The sequence below is a fragment of the Aplidium turbinatum genome, chromosome 4 (genome assembly GCF_918807975.1).
Source record: "Aplidium turbinatum chromosome 4, kaAplTurb1.1, whole genome shotgun sequence".
NCBI lineage: Eukaryota > Metazoa > Chordata > Ascidiacea > Aplousobranchia > Polyclinidae > Aplidium > Aplidium turbinatum.
The window spans coordinates 7,456,226-7,475,702 of NC_137475.1; the positions used below are offsets into that span (position 1 = coordinate 7,456,226).

Sequence of the window (19,477 nt, forward strand, 5' to 3'; positions counted from 1 at the left end):
GTGCGGGCGGCTGAAGTCGAACATGCAGGCTCTCGACTGCGATCCCAACGCGCTAACCACTCGGCCACGGCTAACATATTTATTTAGTTCCAATTTCAGGCTAAGCAAGCTCGCTAATATGAACTAAGGTTAGCTTCTGGTCTCGTTTGGACATTATCTAGGTCAATTCAATTGATTGACTGTGGGAATTCTTGCACTCGGATAGGAGCTCTTTTAAGAGCTCAATTCTGGCGGTTTCGCATACTTGTAGAAGCTTTGAACCACTTGCACAGGCCAGGTCACCGAGTTTGACCATATGGTTTGACAGTGAAGTTTACGATTGTTGAAATGTTGTTGTCTGTGAATTATTCTATCCACTAGTTGCCGCTGATTGGGGGGTTCAAAGTGACTGCCGCCATGAATCGAGAAGTTCGACTTCGGCTCGCCATTTTGTCATTAGTGGTCATATTCGAATCGACATCTTGCTCCATGCTTTAACACAGAACTTTATTTGCTGTGTGAAGTCATTTCGCATGACTTGTCTGCAATTGTTTTGTTAAGAGTAAATCCTTAAACAAAGACAAATCGAACTGCTTAAACGTTCATAAATAAATGCTTGAAATCCTGGGCTCCCAACACTATAGTTTTTGTGCTAATATTATGTCAGTTGCTGCCAGTAAGTTTTTAATCCATGTTTTTGATGGATCTGGGGCTGCAGCCGTCAGCCCCTCTTTAATCCGGTCCTGGAAACAGGCAGAATTCATCATATTTAACGTCAAACCTACAAAACAACAACTGCCAGATGAACTCATTTCTACTGCCAGTCAACAACTGGTTTACCAAACGTTTGAATGTCCTGTGACGAATACTTTACGTAAAATAATGGCGTGTCTACGAGAAGACGTTTTCAAGTTTTCAATAGTCTGATGGAAAGCACGTAGACATGAGAGCACAGACGATTTGTTCAGTGCTTTGTGTGTGATTTAGATTGACAAAAAAACATTTCAGTAAGATTAATGAGGGAGATAGCTAGTCGTCGATGGTATAAAGATTGACTTCGAGCAAAAACTTTAAGAGTTTTATGTCAGTAAGATTAATGTAATGTTATTGTAGGAGAATCACTGCGTAAAACACATGCTTTTTCCACGAAGCATTTAGGGCTTTAAAAAGTACGATGTTTCAAGCTGAGTTGCAGTAGAAGTAGAAGCATTGGCTTATTAAGTTCTTGTACCCTGGCTGGGCTAAATCATCCATAACCGAGCATTGCACGCATCAGCGATTAAATTTAGCAGGAAATTTATCCGTAGATTCTTAATTTATGACCAGACGTCGACGATTCAAGCATTTCTACAACAAAAAATAAAAATTTGGCTAGAATTCTTTCGAAATAAAAGCAGGGTGGTTTGGTTGTGAATACAAAATGAAACACATAACCCTAAAATTTTTGTTTCGAAACAAAAAAAAATCATTTTTCTGGATTTCATTTCCAAGCATTTCCTTTAACTTCGAATCGCGTTTAATAGTGTGCAGTTTTGTTTCATATCGACTGAGAAAAAATTGTTTTGACGAGCCCTACAGACTACAGTACAAGAGGATGACAATTGATTTTTTCCCCAAGCAAAAAAACGACAGGATACGTTATGAAATTAAACACTGAAAGGCGGTCTTCCTTTTTATCAGGTCTATGAAATCTTTTCAAACTGCTGCTACAAGCACAAGTGTAACTATAAAAATGTATGTCATGTTGGTTATACAAATGATTTATACACACTGGTGCAGCATTATGTCAATACTTAAGCATGCAAAAAATCAGTTAAAAAAATTAATTTAGCTAAAACTTAACTAGCGAATACATTGTAACAACGTTGTATTTGGGTGTGATAAATCAGTCAATTGCAAATAAAAATGTACCGCCAGCGCAAAGTTGGTGTTCCAACAACAAAACAAAGAAAAACGTTTGAGAATAAAAAAAGCAAAACATGCAACTACTCAGACAGAAAAATCCATCATTTTTATATTGATTTATTGTCTGCAGACGTTAAATCAATGTAAAAATGACAGATTTTTCTTTGTGAGATAAACACAAATAGGTAAAACAACAAACCCAAAATAAACCTGATAAACAATACACTGCTCATCCATAAAGCAGCTCAACTGACAATGCGAATAAGCTGATAAACATTGCTACAATAAGAATAATAATTTTATATCGCTGTTATACTGTAATACAACCAATGAATGTAGTTTTGAGAACAATAATAATAATTTATCAATAAACTGTTTAAAAACTGGCGAGACTAATTTAATATCTTCATTTGCCAAATTCGAAAAGCGTACACAAAATCCACTTCAAAGCTATAAAACGTTGGCACATTTGATCAATAGGGCTTTGTAAAGCATCAAAATACTCTTATAAAGTAAATTTGTTGTCAGATGAAAAATGATTGCGTTAAAAACAAGAAACTACTGCACGAATTTAGCAACAGAAAGTGGATTCGTTGATTTCATGCCACTCGATCGTGTTATAAAATCACTGGCAAAAATTGTAGTGGAGGTCAGAAAATATTTATCAAGAGAAGCAATATTTTCTAAGCAAAAGACATAGTAATGTGTAAATCAAAGCTCAATGAAGAACCCTCTTCTGGCAATGAAAGAGTAGAGTTAGAGAGTCTGCGTTTATTTGTAGCCTATATTCAAACTTTGACAAGAACCTTACATGATTTAGCCAAGTGGTTACAAAGGCTTTAGCACAGATCTGCAATGCATACGTCCCGCTGGTCACTGACTAGAACATTTAAATATATTTCACATTGCAAGCGATTATTAAACGCGAAAGATTCTTATTAAAAAAAATGTAGTAAAAACTATTCGGAAAGTGAGTTCAACTGTTGCATATTGTAAACTCATTCTCATATAGCATGTACGCACATCGATAAATAGACAATTGAGAAAAAATATCTTTTTGTTGGCTTAACGGCGTTTGTACCTTACTATGTTAAGTTATGTAGAACTGCTACAGCACGTATTCTCACAATAGCTTCAAGTGTGTTTTTAGAATCATCGTAAGCTATTTGAAACTTCCATGCGTTGAGACCAGCAGCTTATCAGGTAAAGGTTGGGTTGTGTGATGGCTTCCGTTGTTATAAAAGCACTTTCATTGATTCTTGTAAGCGTGATGTTTTAACTTTTTCACCTTTTGAAGCTCTCTCTATCCTCCTAAGGCATTTCTGATAACGTCTTCATAAAGAGCAAGAAGAAGAAGGATTGTCCATCCCAAACACATCCCAAGATTCTGTATGAAGAACTGCAGGAAAGGATGATCCGAAGAGACTTCTTCGATCATCTCGTGGAGCTGAAAGTAAAAAAAATAAACAATGCCATCCGGAATATTCAGTCACATTGGTAGACCAAGCAAACACACTCAAACAAAAAAGTTTGAATGTTTTCGATGCAAATGCTGCTAGTAGAGTACACGTTCGTCATTGGTTGTCTGCATGACAAACAGAAAACATGAGCTGTCTGCGTCCAAATTAACGTCACAATTTGCACGATTCTACACCTTTAAATAAACCTACACTGCACGGATTGAGATTTTTTTCCAAGAACCGTAGAATCGTTTTTTCATTCACAACTTCTAAGTTTACTCTCGTTACTCAAATGCAAGTTGTAGAAAAAATGAAGAATAAAATGAAACTAGAAGACCCTCAAATTAAAGAAATATGTTTTGGTGTACTCATAGGCGAAGGCAATTGCAGCACTTGGAGGTGAATCCGGCCACCCTCGGTAACGGGGACATCACCGGATTAAAACTGGACTAGGCCTACTACCTACTACTACTCATACGTAATGAATATGAGATTATTTTACCCATCAACCGGTCACTCACATTCTGCATTTTTCTGGTGACAGCAGCGTTGTGCATAAATATTTAATGTAGGCTACTATGAGATGTTACAAGTCATAGTCACTTTCATTTTTAACGTTTTATCTACCAATACCTTTGACATCATCAAAAAATTGCCTAGACAGTCAGTCACAGATTTTTACCGTTATCATCTGATTTGATCTGATAATGGTTTGTAGAAGTTTATGTGGTTGTCTGGGTGAAATAGCTGATACTTTTATGTCTGGCTGTCTTAAATTGCTTAAAAATATCTTTTAGAAAACGAAGAGACAACTGAAAATCCAAAAATAAAAAATTCAACTTACCACATCAACTAAAGCTATGTAAAGAAACATTCCTGCAATGACGGCCAGCATCCATTGCCTCGCAGCAGGGTTTTCACTGACACTCAAACCAATGTATAAACCAATAAACGCGCAACACGCAGCCAAAAAGTTGAAGCCAAGTGCTTTCCATTTTGTCATACCATTCTTCAAGTAAATGGCAAAGTCACCTATACAAGAAACACTTTAAGGTTAGTTCTAATTTCGAAACGATGGCTTTAAAAGGTATTTTTAACTGCCAAAAGGTTGAAGAATGTATTTCAGAATTGTGTAAGCACTGAAATCACTTCAAATTGATCCAATGTCAATGAGAAAAAAAAGTTTAATTTGTGTTGCCAAAGCAGAGTGAAATCAAACTACCTTATTTCATGTAGTCTTCAACATTGGGTGCAGACACTTTCATGACAAAACAAAAGGGCCAGCTCTTAGGTCAACAACTAAAAATTTGTGCGGAGGAAACATGACAACTACAAATTAAACCATTAAAACGTTTTTACTTCTATTGATAAATATTAGATATTGTTTTGAAGTAGGGCTATTACGATAAAACGTATGTCTAATAAAAATTTCATATATTTTGAGTTCAACATTATGCATTCAGAAAATTTGTTTTAAAACATTGTGTTTTAATTGGCAGACCACGCTGTGCTTTGCAGTCTTACCAAATTCGTGTGGCAATTCATGGCAGAAGATAGCAATAGAAGCACCAACACCACCAACCCAACTAGAGCTGAATGCAACGCCAAGTGCTAATCCATCGCCGAAGTTGTGGAGAGCATCACCAATCAAGACCATGATTCCAATTGGTGTAGCACCTACGCGTTATAAAAGTGATTGTTACATTAAAGCTTTGTGAAATGCTTGCAATATTTAGAGCAAGGCTTAGTAGTAGGGTTAGTAGGCTTACCACAGTGGATTGCAGACTTACGCTGCATGGGAGGGCCGTTGAAAGGGTAATTTCGGTCCGGTACCAATGGGATCCACTGGCCCGAAAGCAAGACACCTCTCATACTAGATTGTTTTGCAAACGCACTATATCTAATGATTATGCAGCGGTATTATCTTCAACTTCCCGGGGCTACTGAAAAGATTCCGGGCTTCTACTGTAAAGTCATTCCGGCCAGATTTGAAAAGTATCCCATGGACCCCCCTGTCAACGCCACTGGCTGTATGACTAGAAGACTCGGAGCTACTATGATAACGAGCAAAACGTAATGCTTGTCTTGGAAACCTTTCTCTCTACTCCTTTGGAAATGGGAAATTTAACGTTGCACATTTAAGTCATCCTTGACCATATAAGATAAAAATGCTCCAAATAGTTTACTGGTGTACTCCCTATCACATACTTAGTGGTTTTGAATAAACAATCTATGTAATGTTCCAAATATGTTTACGACCCAAAAAGGCTACTTAATGTTGCATTGCTGCCTGCCAATCAGCAATCCTGGCTTTTTAAATTAAATGAAGTTTCAGACGTTGCATCAATGTAAAAAAAGCCTGGTATGCTGAATGGTCTCATTCGACTCCTGTTTACTTGATGACAATAGAATTTCACATGTCTTACGTATTTAGGTAGGTAATTACTCATTCATAGTGTCCTTGATGAATGAGTAAACAAGTATTTTCTCATTCATGATCACAATGTTATCCTAATTTAAGAACAAAATGATGCAAGAAAGTGATAAAACTCGTGACTCACCGCAACAGATAGCCTTTCCAGGATCCAACTCCTCTTCGGATATAGATTTCTAAAGAAACAAGAAAGGCATCTTTAAGCCATTTGTCAATTACAAGTTACCATGGGAGACTTTACAATTCGCATGCATGCATAGCATAACATTTTACAGAGGGCCATTGAAAATATCTCGTAAATAGCAAATATCAGATAATTGAGGCCGTGTCGGGAAAAGCAGTGGGCTATTACAAAACCACACCAATTAATAGAAGATAGACACTTTAATAATCTATGCTCTTTGCTTGATACCAGTTCAGTTTATTTGACACTTTGAGCAGCGCTCCGCTGTTATTTTCAAACGGCTTACAGAATAATCTGCAAAAAATGGTTGTCGACCATTTTTCTTTTATTTTAATTTACAAAAGACAAGGTGTAACAAAGCAAATTCCTCTTGCATTCTATGGTGAGACAACGAAAAACTATTAGGTTTCAACGAATCGCACAGTAAATAAAGCAATTAGTCTAATGTTGCTTGTGTGCAATGGTGGAATTAAACCCAGGCACCTTTAAAATCTAATACAGATCTTTATCAGATCTGTGCTTTGTCTTGTAAAGATCCGCTTAATGATTGTCTGGAAAGTCTTTTTTAGAAGGCATTTAATTGAAAGGCACTAAGTTTGTTAGCAAATGGTTTATTCTGGCGTCTTATTGTGAATAAAAAACGTGAGCAAACAGAGTCGTATTTTTCGATTTATCTCCACAGAATATTTGCCTCCTTCGCCTGCCAGTCAACTTACTTTGACACTGTCTTTTCGAGGGAATCCAGGCAGTCCAGTTCCTTCCGCAATTGCAAAACTTGCCCTGGCGCTCATGTGCCTCCCTCCAGTCGGTTTTCCTTCATTTTGATGATTGTGCACAACGATGGTGGGAAGAGGTTGCTGGTGATCTTCTCCTTCCCCATCGTGATGATGAAGACTGACGTTGCTCTAAAAATATGTTCCAAATAAATTAACAACTAGTTTAGTCAAGAAGTCTCCTTCAAACTAAAAAACTCAATCATAGGGTTGTTAAATATTCCTTCTTTTAAAGTCCATTTACTGAAAACTATACAGCCTATATTTTGATATGTTGTCTGACAATTGTTTTTCAAGTCAAGCCTGAATATTACAAATTGTTGTCTATCTCTGCTGTAAAAACCATCAAACGCATTATTGATATGATCTCCCATAGAATCCTCCCAGACTTCTTCTCCTGAGATGTAGTATTTGAATAAATGAGTCAATGTTATATCCTGATGTTCAAAGATAAATCTGTGAAATTGATTTGCTGGCAACTTAGAACACAAGCTTACCCCTTTCAACTGGTTGTAAAGTCTCAGAACATTCTCGAAGAGGTAGAAGATATAGATACCAGCCACAACAACAGCAAGGCGATAAATATAGGTCTTGTCTTCTTCTTCTTCATGGTCGTGTTCTCCTCCGGATTCGTGTCCATGAAGACCAACAACCTACAATGAAGAAGCAATACTTTTTGACATGCGTCTTTAAGTTTGATTTACTATTCTAATACTAGAAAAACGGTCAAGAGGAGCTCAAAGATTCACATTTTTGCACAATTTTCAACCACATTATCAAAAACCCTACTAAAATTTGGCAAGACGCACGAGATCGATCAAACTGGAACATCATTGTACATCGAAGGCTGTATCAGCCATGATACCGACAGAGAGAGACTATTCTTACACCCAAGACTGTTAAAACGTAGTTTCTAAGGCTTTGCTACTTTTTTGGAGCAACAAACTCACTATTCACTGCGGATTGATCAAAATAAGGCGGTGCAAATAAAGCATAGTAATGTACGGTATCAAAGTAAACTACATCAATTATGAGAATAAAATAATTAAGTTACATATAAAAATACAAAGTTTTTATTCATAAAATATCAAATTTGCTACAAAAGAAATAGTTTGTTTCTTCTTTTTTAGTTTCAACCCACCTCAGGAATCAAGTGGAGCAATGCGTCTCCGGAGAGGGTTCCGATTCCGAGAGCAATAAAGAACTGCATCATTAATTTGTAAGTGTTGCTTCCGATGCTTGGAAAAAGAAGAAGACCTCCAAATGCCAACAAACTAATTAGAAACACTGCGGCAGTGCCGTATCCATATTCTGTGGGTAACAATATTTTACACTTATTAGTATCTATACTGCTGTTATAATTAGTGTTATTAGTATTATCAATTATTACACATTTAACATATTTGGCACTGTTTTAGCACCACATTAATGCTCTGTAAATTTCAATATATATTTAAAACGTACAGTATAGCAATCAAAATACCACCAAAACTAATTACACGAATAAAAAGCAATAGAGTTTGGCGGGTGTCAATTCTATACTGTGCAATAAAATGAATATGATATTTAATAAAAGTTCTACTCGTATTACAAAATGCACTGTTCTTCTAGCTCAAGTCTTGTTTATCTCTTGGTAAAACAAACATCTTACTTCGTATCACTTCAACACAAACGCAATGATTTTATACCACAGCTGTTAAAGAATGCGATAAATGTGCGACTATAGAATTTGAAAGACACTATGATGGCAAACAGTTCTTAAACGTACTTTGTGCTTTTGTATACGATTGTGGGGAAGGACGCCTTGTTGGATGAGAGTCTTCTGCGCATGCGCCAGTTGCAACTTGATAAATGATGGCCGGGCTGATATCCATGAGCCCCCTCTTGGTTAAAACCAGCTTTCCGTTACCGTCAGTTTGCTTTCCCGCAATGGTTAGCAATTCAGTTGCAGAATAACACTAAACAAATATTTAGACTATTTTACCGGTTGATTCAAAAACTGCAATGCTATTATAAACTTTTAGCAACATGCCTGCAACGCAATTTTGCATGTACATATGTAACACGTATGTACCCACTTAATGCCGTTAAATGCCTAGCTGGTTTTACTGCAGTCTTTCGATTAACGTGTTTCTTCATATTATGATTTATGGCTACGTCAAATACTCCATTTCTGAAACACAATTCGTTCACAGTTTGGCTCACTGTCAAAACATGCCTCAAATGTTTGTTGGCCAAAACTATATCTCGCTAATTCACCAGTTTTTAATTTACGTTTTCCAAAAATCTGTTACGCAACACATACACGAACACTGGACCAGTACCAGTTGTGCCAATAAAAACTTAGTACAGTATCTAATAAAAACGATGTTCTACCCACAGCAATCATATCTATTTACACTTTACCAGCCTAAAATGTAAAAAAAATCGACTTTTATGACCAAGTTGATGGTTGCTATCAAAGTAATTTTGAAAAAGGTTAAAATGGTGTTCTTCATGTAACCTACTGTGTTGCATGATTACAGTTTACAACGTTTCACTCTGACGCTTTTAAGTAAAATAATTGCCCATTCTTGGAATCTCAATGTGTGTAATGTAGCTCATAAACATTGGAAACGAAATTTATCATAGAACCCAAGCAGCAAATCAGTCAGACGTTGAATCAATGTAAAAAAACGGATGATTTGTTGTCTGGAAAATTGTCCATGTACGACGACAATACGTAACAAAAAAAAAGTGAAATTAAAAACTATCTAACATTAGTTTAAAGTGTTTTGTTTGGAGGTTGAACTATATTTTTATTAAAAGTAATAAACGATTATTGGATTTGATTGTTTAGTAACAACAAACCAGCAATACACTGTTTAACCTTTTTTTGGTGTCCTTCTTCATGCCCTTCTTCCTCATGAGCTTCTTCCTCATGACCTTCTTCCTCGTGACCTTCTTCTTCATGATCTTCTTCCTCATGACCTTCTTCTTCTTCATGATCATCGTCTTCCAAATCTCTTCGTCGCCTCTTTTTTCTATGATCATCATCATCATGATCATCAACTTTGTCATGATCATCTTTTTCATCGTGATCACCGTCTTCATCATGATCACCATTTTCATCATGATCACCATCTTCATCATGATCACCATCTTCATCGTGATCACCATCTTCATCATGATCACCATCTTCATCGTGATCACCATCTTCATCGTGATCACCATGTCCATGACTATCATGTCCTTGTTCTTCTTCACCACCAAAATTGAATTTTTCAAGAAGTTTTTCTAAGACTAAAATAAAAAAGAACTTGTTTTCACAAATATCAGAACACAGCAACAACGTAAAAATATCTAAAACATAGAAAATATGTCAATCAAACACCAAAGATGACAAGGTAAAATTATTTCGTCTATGTTTTTATCACTGACCTTCTTCTGTGACGTAATTCTTTGCTTCAGGGTCCAAATACTCAAATAACTTATCATGCAAAAGCTCGGGGCTTGGCAGGAGACACAAGCCCCTGGCCATTTTGATGACCATGTTCATTACAATTTCTTTGATTTCTTTCTCGTCCTTTGTGCTATTTGAGATCAAATCAGCAGCCCCAAAGCACTGTCAAGAAGTAAACAAAGTTTAGAACATAAATAGTATTCTAATTGTCAAGAATTTACACTCTCAAATGGATACAAGTTAGGTTAGAAAGCGAAAATTTTTATTCTCATGTCTTTACGATAGCTCAGTTGGTGAAGTTCTCGATTTTTGAAATGAAGAAATGGAAAGGTTAAGCAACGCTGGTGTGAAGTTCAAAGTGTGCCCTTGAGAAAATCGCTTCAAGAAAAGCTCTCATTTCCCGGTGCCTAATTTAAATAATGAAACACTATTTACAAGCAGAAAAAGAGTTTAAAGCTTTTTCTTGTATATGACATTTCATATACATAATTACCATTAGTTTTTCTCTCAGTTAGAGCAAGACGCTAAAAATTTTGTTATAGCTAAAAGTTTCTTATGAAAAAACACTTTGTTCTTTAAAAAGGTTTCAAAAGCGTTGTTGGAAAATAAAATCTTGCATGAATTGAATATGCAAATGATTTTATCGTTCTAGAAAACGCAATTCAATTTTTATGAAAAAAAAAACTTAAACAAAAACGTTGTAGCCTAATTATCTCTTTCATATCAAGCCAATTCCTGACCAGCATTATAGAATCAAACAGTACCTCTTTTGCATTTTCATTTGGAACAAACTTTCCATTGTCAGCGATGGAATCAATCAAAGACGAAATGTTTTCTTTAGATACTTTATCGGATGGAAACAGTGCGTCTCTTGCTGTATTGACATCCAGTAGCATTTCTGAAAAACACTAAAGATTATTTTTGTGCAAAGGAAACGTTGTCGCTTGACTATGCAAAGGTCACAATATATCTGGTATGATTTTGCCTATTGATTCGATCCGTTTGTATTGTGAATGAACACCAGGGCCCATGGCGGTCACCAGGGATATTGTCATGAGACGCATGGTCGACTTGACACTTTAAAAGAAAAAGTTATCTGCTGAATTTCCACTTTATAATTTTCTCAACTGTAAGTTAAATGTTAATCATATAAAGAGCTTAATAAGTTTCATAGAGCCTTGAAAAATTTCTTGCAGGCTCCACCAACTTCTACTTGTAACTTACATTTTGTAAATTGGTCAATTCTATGTTTTGATGCTTATACCAGCACAAAGAAAATAGAAACTTCATGGTTGCAGTTAGAAATTTAGCCATCTGTCCGACTCATAGCAAAAAAAGATAAATTACCATGACAAATGAATAATTACCCTACTTGACTATCCAACACGAATTGGTCTCGTTAAAGCTTGTCTTAGTTTTGCTAAAACATAACTTGAGGTTTAGAAATAATTGCTGTTAATCAGTTTACAGTAAACACAGTACAAAAAAAATAGCCCAACTTGTTTGGTTACAACACATTGCAATAGGCATAGCAACTCAACATCCTATCGCTAACTTAATTAAATGAAAAATATGCTGCACAGTAGTTGTTTATGACTGTAAGGGTTTGTTAGCATAAAGCACATTTAGTTTCGTTATGATTTAGAAAATATTCTCCAGAAAATGATCATATTTCTGCAAGTTTACTTGGCTTTGGCTTTGAGTGACTAATTTGCGATGGTAAGTCTAACAGTTTCGGACATTACAAATTCACCGGGTACTTTTAAATGTGTCTAGTGGCCTGCCGGAAACGTCTTTCCATAAAAAGATTTCATCAATTGGCATTGATAGGGTATGAAAATTGGCGATTTTTCTTTTATTTTCAAGATAAAAATATTGGCGAGCGGTTGTTCTGCACTGAGTTAAACTTCGATTTAATGAGTGCGCTTTGAGCCAGCCATTGCAAGTTAACCTCCAGAACACAACAATCAATTAAAAAGTTTGTCGCTTATCTTACTCCATTTCAGTTTTGCAGACGAAGATGAAATATTACTTATGCACATTATCACATCAAACACCTCCTTTGAACTCTCAATTAAGTATCAAGTTTGCTAATTAAATATACTTTTTGTGTCAAACCTACACCTCACGATGCCTGGAAGGATTCTGCGAGCAACACTGCAAATGCCAAAAATGTGATGCATTGCATTCACAAATCACATATTGATAAAATTTCTTAGCCATACAACATCGTACATTTCAACAACATTCGGAAAACCGCAGAACAACTGCACCCAGACAGTAAAATTTGACATTTTTGCATTAATTCAATGTCTGCATACGAATTTTGCTGTCTGGAGCAGAATCAAGAACTCAACGAAGGTAAAAGATCAAACAAACAAAATAACATTAAAAAGTTGAGTTACACATGCTAAACTAGCAGTTCCTTAAATAGGTTGCTTCCATTTTACATAATGTTACTAGCACATCTTCTTTCGATCATTGTTTGTAGTTTCTTAATCTGATTTATATTTGATTTTCTTGAAAGCTGATGACTTGTGTACGTGAAGATAGGCTGACATTTGTTTTTATAAACTCGGTATCGATTAAATGACGTCAGTGATGAAACAATGTTAAACTGGCAACTTTTGTGTGCTGGATTATTTATAGGCTAAGTGGGGGAAAATGATTAACTTTATATCTCATCTGCCACCACGCCTTGAATAACTTTGCATAAAGCTTTGTGATAAAAGAAAATGGGTAGCCTAATGTTTTTTTTTTGTTTTTTTCTTATCAATAAAACTTATTTTCATATTCTGTCGTAATCTTCATCTATATTCACGGTACTTGCTAATATGCTTTGGAATGTATTCTGCATTCTATTTGAATAAAAAATCTTTGGAAAACTCTAATAAAGACCAGTCACCTTGATAAGGTTTCGTTTGTAATACTGATTTTATTTATTATAGATTCTTCATAGTAAAATCCTTACAGTCTACTGATGTCTTAAATGACTTAATATACAAGAAATGCTAGTTATGAAAGTGCAAAGCAACTACTTTAAGACGTTGGTGACTTTTTATACACTTTTCAACTTTTTATACACTTCACACTTTTCAAGTCAATGCGGTTTCAATAAAAGTGAAACATCATGAATAACAACTCAATTAGCAAATCAGATCTTTTTACATTCATTTGCCGTTTGCAGACATTGAATCCATGGAAAGTGAGACTGATTTGCTAACTGAGTTGTGGACACTCTTTCAACAGTCGTAAAACCAGTCACGTTGGTAAAATTTCAATATCTTTTATCCTTATTTTCTCAAAAGTTGACCGTTAATCCTTTTGTTTCTTCCATTCATTCTTGTTAATATATGTGGCATATAGGAATCTGTTTTATGTAGTGCTTCAGGTTTTTGGATTTTACTTAAGAAATAAATATTTATGTATTTTTAATTAGTCATCCACCGTGATCTCGTATTAACTTTTCATGTGTGTTATAGATTGCAGTACACTTACAGCGATTTTTAAGCTGCAAATACGTAAATTAAACTTTTTATGAAAATATCTTTGAACTTTTGCTCTGTGACATTTATGGGTTTTCTACTTTTGTTGATTTCGCAAATTTCAAAAAAGCACAAGCCGATTTAACAAAAATAAACAGAATTTAGCCGATGAAATGTAAACGTGGAGTAGATTTCCTTGAAGAAGGTCGAAAAAAGTGCATAGTTCGCGCGGTTCATCTTAATTTCGAATTCATCCTAATTTTTGGGTATCCTTTTTCAATAGATGTTTGCTGAGAGTAAAGCCGATATATTGAGTTCACCATACAACTTTTCTTTTCCTAAATATGAATACTGTCTTCACTTGATTTTCACATTCTGGTTGTAACTGTGGTGCAGCAAAAGAAGCTATTTTGATTTAGTTCTTTGTTGAAGGTTATATCTGTTACAGTTTGACACCCACGTTTTCAATATTTTGCTATTCAACATAGAAAAAAAAAACTAAGAAAAGCATAATGTAATTTTAGAAAAAAGTAGAAAATTGTCTTCATCAAAGCGAAAAAACATTTAGCCTACTCTTACTTGAAGGGTCACAAGTGCTGTTAGCTTCTTGTGCTTGCAAGTGATAAGCGATGATAATTGAGACATTGCTGAATTGGTTTTCATCCAAACCATTTGCATCGCTAATTCCAAGAGCTTGGAAAATATCTTCAGCTTGAAGACACTGAACAATATAAATAGTAGTTAGTCTTAAAGATAATTAATTATTTAAAATTGTAAATGAGCTCCACACAAGCTAAATATCTTGACAGGTATTCGACAAACGAGCAGAAAATGTCTCAGTGTTGCCAAATTTCTTTGTTCAAACATCTTCGCTGTGCAAAAAAGCTAAGCTGAACAATGCTGTGGGTTTGTGCTAAATTTACTGAAACATTTGCAATATTAAGTTTATTTTGTATATTATGGTAAATGCTGTGTTGTTGCTTGGTTTTATCTGCTTAAGCTTCAAGAAAGTCACCTCCTTGCCAAAATTGTATTTACTGGTTACTTAACTTAAACAGTTACTTAAATAAAATATGATTAAGCTTTACAGCTTATGAAAGGTACAAAAACAAGTTTTGTTATCACTTTCAACAAACAAGCCATTGCAATTCAGAATATTTGAAACTATCGGCTCAAAAGCAGTAAAAGTAATCCAGTAACGACTGTCTTGGTTTTACTTATAAAATATTTAAATAACGACCGGTGAAATTTCACTGCTTTCTCCAACCGTGCCATTGATATGGCATCAACCAGGTAGAAGCCTTTGCTAAATTGTGAATTACGAACGAAGAATTAAATCCAAACCACATTTCTACTATCGGCCTACAATCAACAAATCAGTCATTTTTAGATTGATTCAGACGTTGATTCAATGTAAAAATGACGGGCTTTGCTGCCTGTGATAAGATTCTTCTACAAATCTAAATTGTGGTTTGGCAACATTGAAACAACGTATTTTAAAATGCTTTGATTGATGTGTTGTGTTACCTCAAAGAATTTACTCGTTCTAATGACGATGTGGCTGCGGTGAAGCATTTAATTGAACTAAAAACAATGAAGTTACAATTCAAAGGATTTTCCAGCCAGTAAGGCAGTTCTTTTTTACACGGAACCAACGTCTGCAAACGTTGAATCAAGGCAAAAATGACTGCTTTGCTGACAGGCCGATCGTGACTCACATGAAGCATAAACAATGTTTAAAATAAAGCTAATCTAGAAAAACACCAGCGTCTTTTACAATTTTATGATTTGAATTAACCGCTTAATTGAAATAAGAAAAGTTTCAAATGGATAACTGCAATTATGTTAAAGTCATTATTTTGTTGTCTTTTCAGGAACGCCAAGATGTTGAGATAAAAACTGTTGAAAATGAATTTTCGTTTGTTCGAATCAACTTTGCAATAAAACTCAACTAAAAAAAAAATTAAATGAAAATGAAAACAAAACATTTCAAAACATGCTTGTTTGAACAGCTCTAATCATTATTCGCATTTTCTTGCATCAGACCAATAAGTCTGTACAATATTTAGCTCCAAATGCAAGAAACTTCATACTCTGCTCGTTTCTAATTTCGTGACATAGAATTGTTGAGGGTAAGTAGGCTACTTTGTTTTTATTTTTGCGTTACATTTGCGATATAAATACATTGTTACTCCATATTTGCACTACTTCAGGCATACGCAATGAAGAACACAACGAGAAGGTTATTATTTCTAAACAGGTACAATCCTAGGCCTAGATGGAATCTAACTCAGTACTGCAAAAAGCATAGGCGGGTAACTAATCGGGCACAAAGGTAGTGAATTGCAGTGTTCATCAAAAATTGAATGGGGCTGTGCGCCAGGCATTTAGTGCATTGTTAGCAAACTGGAAAGCTGATGAATTTTATGTATGTGCCACATACGCTCGTTTACTCATTCACGAGCTTATAGGCTAGCCTTAGGCTGCGAAAAACTTTTTGTGGTATGTATAAAACTCAATACAATTCTAAACTCCGTGATTACTATGACATTAAAGTATGTTTTTTCTAGGTTGAACTAGCTACATTCAAACAGACTTTGCTCACAATTGAATTCGAGACAGACATCGACTTATTGCTTGAAGTGTATTTCGCCATTTCGGTTAACAATCCAAACGTATTTGCAGACCTGTTGTAATGTTAGGTTGTTCTGCAAACTATCACTCTTCATAAACAACAGCTTAAAAAGTGCCAGTCACAAACCTCATTCGTGAACTGCACTGTAAGCAAACTGTGCAGTACTTGCACTGATTTCTGTCTAAGTGTGAGTCATTACACTAAATACTTGTGCTAAATAGCGGCGTCACTCATGGCGATTTATTCCTTGACACTGTCTGTGACTACCAGTAGGCTGAGTTGCCAGGCGTTCCAAACTTTATACAATACGCCGGCCTGGAATCTCTTATTGAACTTGGATTTTTACAATATTATACCTTACGCGAAAATTACTGTTCTAGACACCGCGTGTGTTTACAGTAATGTAGTAGCCTACACTTACTTCTTCATTAAGTCGGTTTAATATTTCTTTCAAAGACGAAATGTCCAACTTGTCACTGAGTTGTGACTTTGTCAATTCTAAGATTTCTTCAAATTCATGATTTTCTTCTTCGTGATGATCTTCCTCTGGTTCATCGTGATGTTTCTCTACTAGACTTCCCACCGAGTGATTAAAAATTCCGATAAAAACTATTGCAAAAAGTATAATCTTTTTCAGCATTTTTGCAATTTGTACAATAAAAACTTATAGTGATTAACCTATCTGTGATCGCCTAATATCGCAATATGTAACTTTTCTAGACGTAAAACATAATTGAATTAAATACATGCAACAAAAATCAACAAAAACACTAGAAGCTTAGGCCTATTTATCTGTTTTTTGACACTTTTGAAATGCACGAAGTTTTCTGATCATATGACATTTCTCAACATTTTCAATTTTCCGGAATACTAAGTCCAAAACGTGGGTCATTATTTATTGCAACATATTCCTTGGTCATAGAAAACGTAGATCAAGCGTTGTTTTCTTTCAGGCTTGATCTACCAAGTCCGGATATTAGACCTAAATAAAACGTCTGTACACCAAATGCAAGAAACTTCATACTCTGCTAGTTTCTAATTTCGTGGCTAGACATTTCTGTACTTCTAAGTCGAAACAGTAAGCACTAATTGATCTCATTAAGATGAGGTATATTGCTTCTGGCTCTCCAGTAAAGTTTGGGAAAACCAGTTATTTTAAGCTAAAATTCTTACGTTTATTTAACATAAATAACATCGACCAAGAAATCAAGAATAAGAACACAACAAAATAGATTATTCTGTCCCGGGTCTAATCGGATTTAACAGATGCTGATAAAGCAGATTTTATTCGCAAAAAAGAGCAATTAAACAAAAACCTTTCTCATAAAACAAAAAAAAGAATTCTACTTGCTGTTCGACATTGTGTTCAGGCTTTAATTGTTCTTGTGGTTAACTGTTAATTTTGTATAATAACAGTTAACTGTAGCATCATTTCCTATTGTTTAAGTTCCTTCTGTGAACGCTTACTGCTTGGGAAAGATTCACTGACTAATGTAACGAACCATTATTTTTATCCAGTTTTATATATCGTCCAAATTTACCAAGAAAAAGAAAAAAAGGTTGATTTATGAAGCCATCACTACACGCGGACTTGCTAATTCACTAACCGTTACTCGAAACATTGAAAAGGTCTTTTTCATCGAAGTGTTTCAAGCTTTTAAAAAGATCATTGAGCTTTCTAAAAACCAGCTCTATGAAAGAAATGTCAACTCAGTCACCGTTATTATTAAATCATTGGCGATAGTTATTAATTTCTCTTTACAGGCTGATTTCAAATTGTATTGGTTGAAATCATGCACATTGCACTTGCACACCATGTTCACACAACACAGACATTTTTTTTTTATTCGACAATAAAGCATGGGCAGTTCTGACAATGTTCTTTTATTTCATGATGTAAGCAAAGCCATGGACCCAGACAACAAATCCTTCATTTTTACATTGATTCAACGTCTGCAGTCTGCTGTCTGGGGAAGGACAAACGCAGCAAGTCGCCATACTTTAATGTTCAATTTCACTTATGAGCAGGCCCGTAGAAAGGATACTTTTGGCCCGGTACCAATGAGGGATGGCGCAGCGGGTAAGGCGCTCGCTTTCCAATCATGCAATCCTGGTTCGACTCCCGGCTTATGCTAATTGTTGACAAACACCGCTCACCTCTACCCAGGGTGTAATAAATTGGGTGGGCGTAGTTGCTGAAGGGAAGGCGGCCGAGAGAAAGGAACTGGCCACCCTACTCTCCTTAGTGCCGATGGCTTAGTGCAATGAGAACCTTATCTTCTCATCCCCCGATGCTTGGATTCAAGTATGGGACTCACCTTTACCTTTACCAATGAGGCCCTCGGGCCCTAAATCAAGCTCTTTGTCAGAAAAACGCACTATATCTAAAGAATAACTTACGAAGTGGTTTCTTCAAGTTCCCGGGCCTTTGGAAAGCATATCGGCCTTTAAAATCATGTCGGGCCCGGCTCCAAAAGTTTCCCCTGGACCCTGCCTGTCAACGCCACTGCTCATGAGTTATGACCATGATACAGCTGCATGAAGTACATGATGTATGTATATAGCATGCACTGACAGAACTTCAAAGGTAACATGATGTCGGCAGCTCCCTTGTCACAGATAATAAAAAAAGTCATGGTTGATATCATCTAGAAATGGAAGCCAGATTCATTCAAAAATTTGATCTCAAAGTCAATGATAAGACATAGAATAGATAACTGATAATTTAAGGGTAAGGACTGCCAAATTTTCAAGTATCCGCCGCCATTGCGTTTCATAAACGTTAAATTATTGAAAGCACAACACATTCCGTTAAAGTGCACTGGCAAACACTAAACTATTATTTCACAAGATGTTTTACATTCCATTAAACCTGCACTTGCACTGGAAGGTCTCAATCTTGAGATAAAATCAGATTAGATTTTGGTTTACGTTATGTGGGGCAGGCCTAGGCTACACTAATTTGTCTACAGCTCTTAGGCTGCTTTGAATCCCATGGAATGAAGGTAGAGAGCATTTTATAATGTAAACAACATATCTCACTGGGTTTTTCAAAATTTGTGACTGTCCAAAGCCAATCACAGGTACGGTAGTCTAAAATTATTATCATTCCTAGAAACGTGTCTGAAAACGACTCCGAACTTGCATGAGAGATGAATAGAATAGAACAACAAGGTAATG

The 19,477-nt window shown here is 35.6% G+C and overlaps 1 protein-coding gene across 1 annotated transcript; it reads right to left on the reverse strand.

Moving 5' to 3' along the window:
• Positions 1-1,700: 1,700 nt before the first annotated feature.
• LOC145768654 (zinc transporter ZIP10-like) lies at positions 1,701-17,009 on the reverse strand. Its single transcript, XM_082580210.1, has 13 exons — positions 16,719-17,009; positions 14,242-14,383; positions 10,942-11,075; positions 10,156-10,339; positions 9,605-10,017; positions 8,504-8,693; positions 7,877-8,046; positions 7,233-7,388; positions 6,679-6,867; positions 5,906-5,954; positions 4,869-5,021; positions 4,189-4,376; positions 1,701-3,331 (listed from the first exon to the last, which is right to left on the reverse strand). Exons 1-13 carry the CDS (start codon positions 16,935-16,937, stop codon positions 3,188-3,190), a joined length of 2,331 nt encoding a protein of 776 aa, XP_082436336.1. The 5' UTR covers positions 16,938-17,009; the 3' UTR covers positions 1,701-3,187.
• Between the last annotated feature and the right edge of the window lie 2,468 nt (positions 17,010-19,477).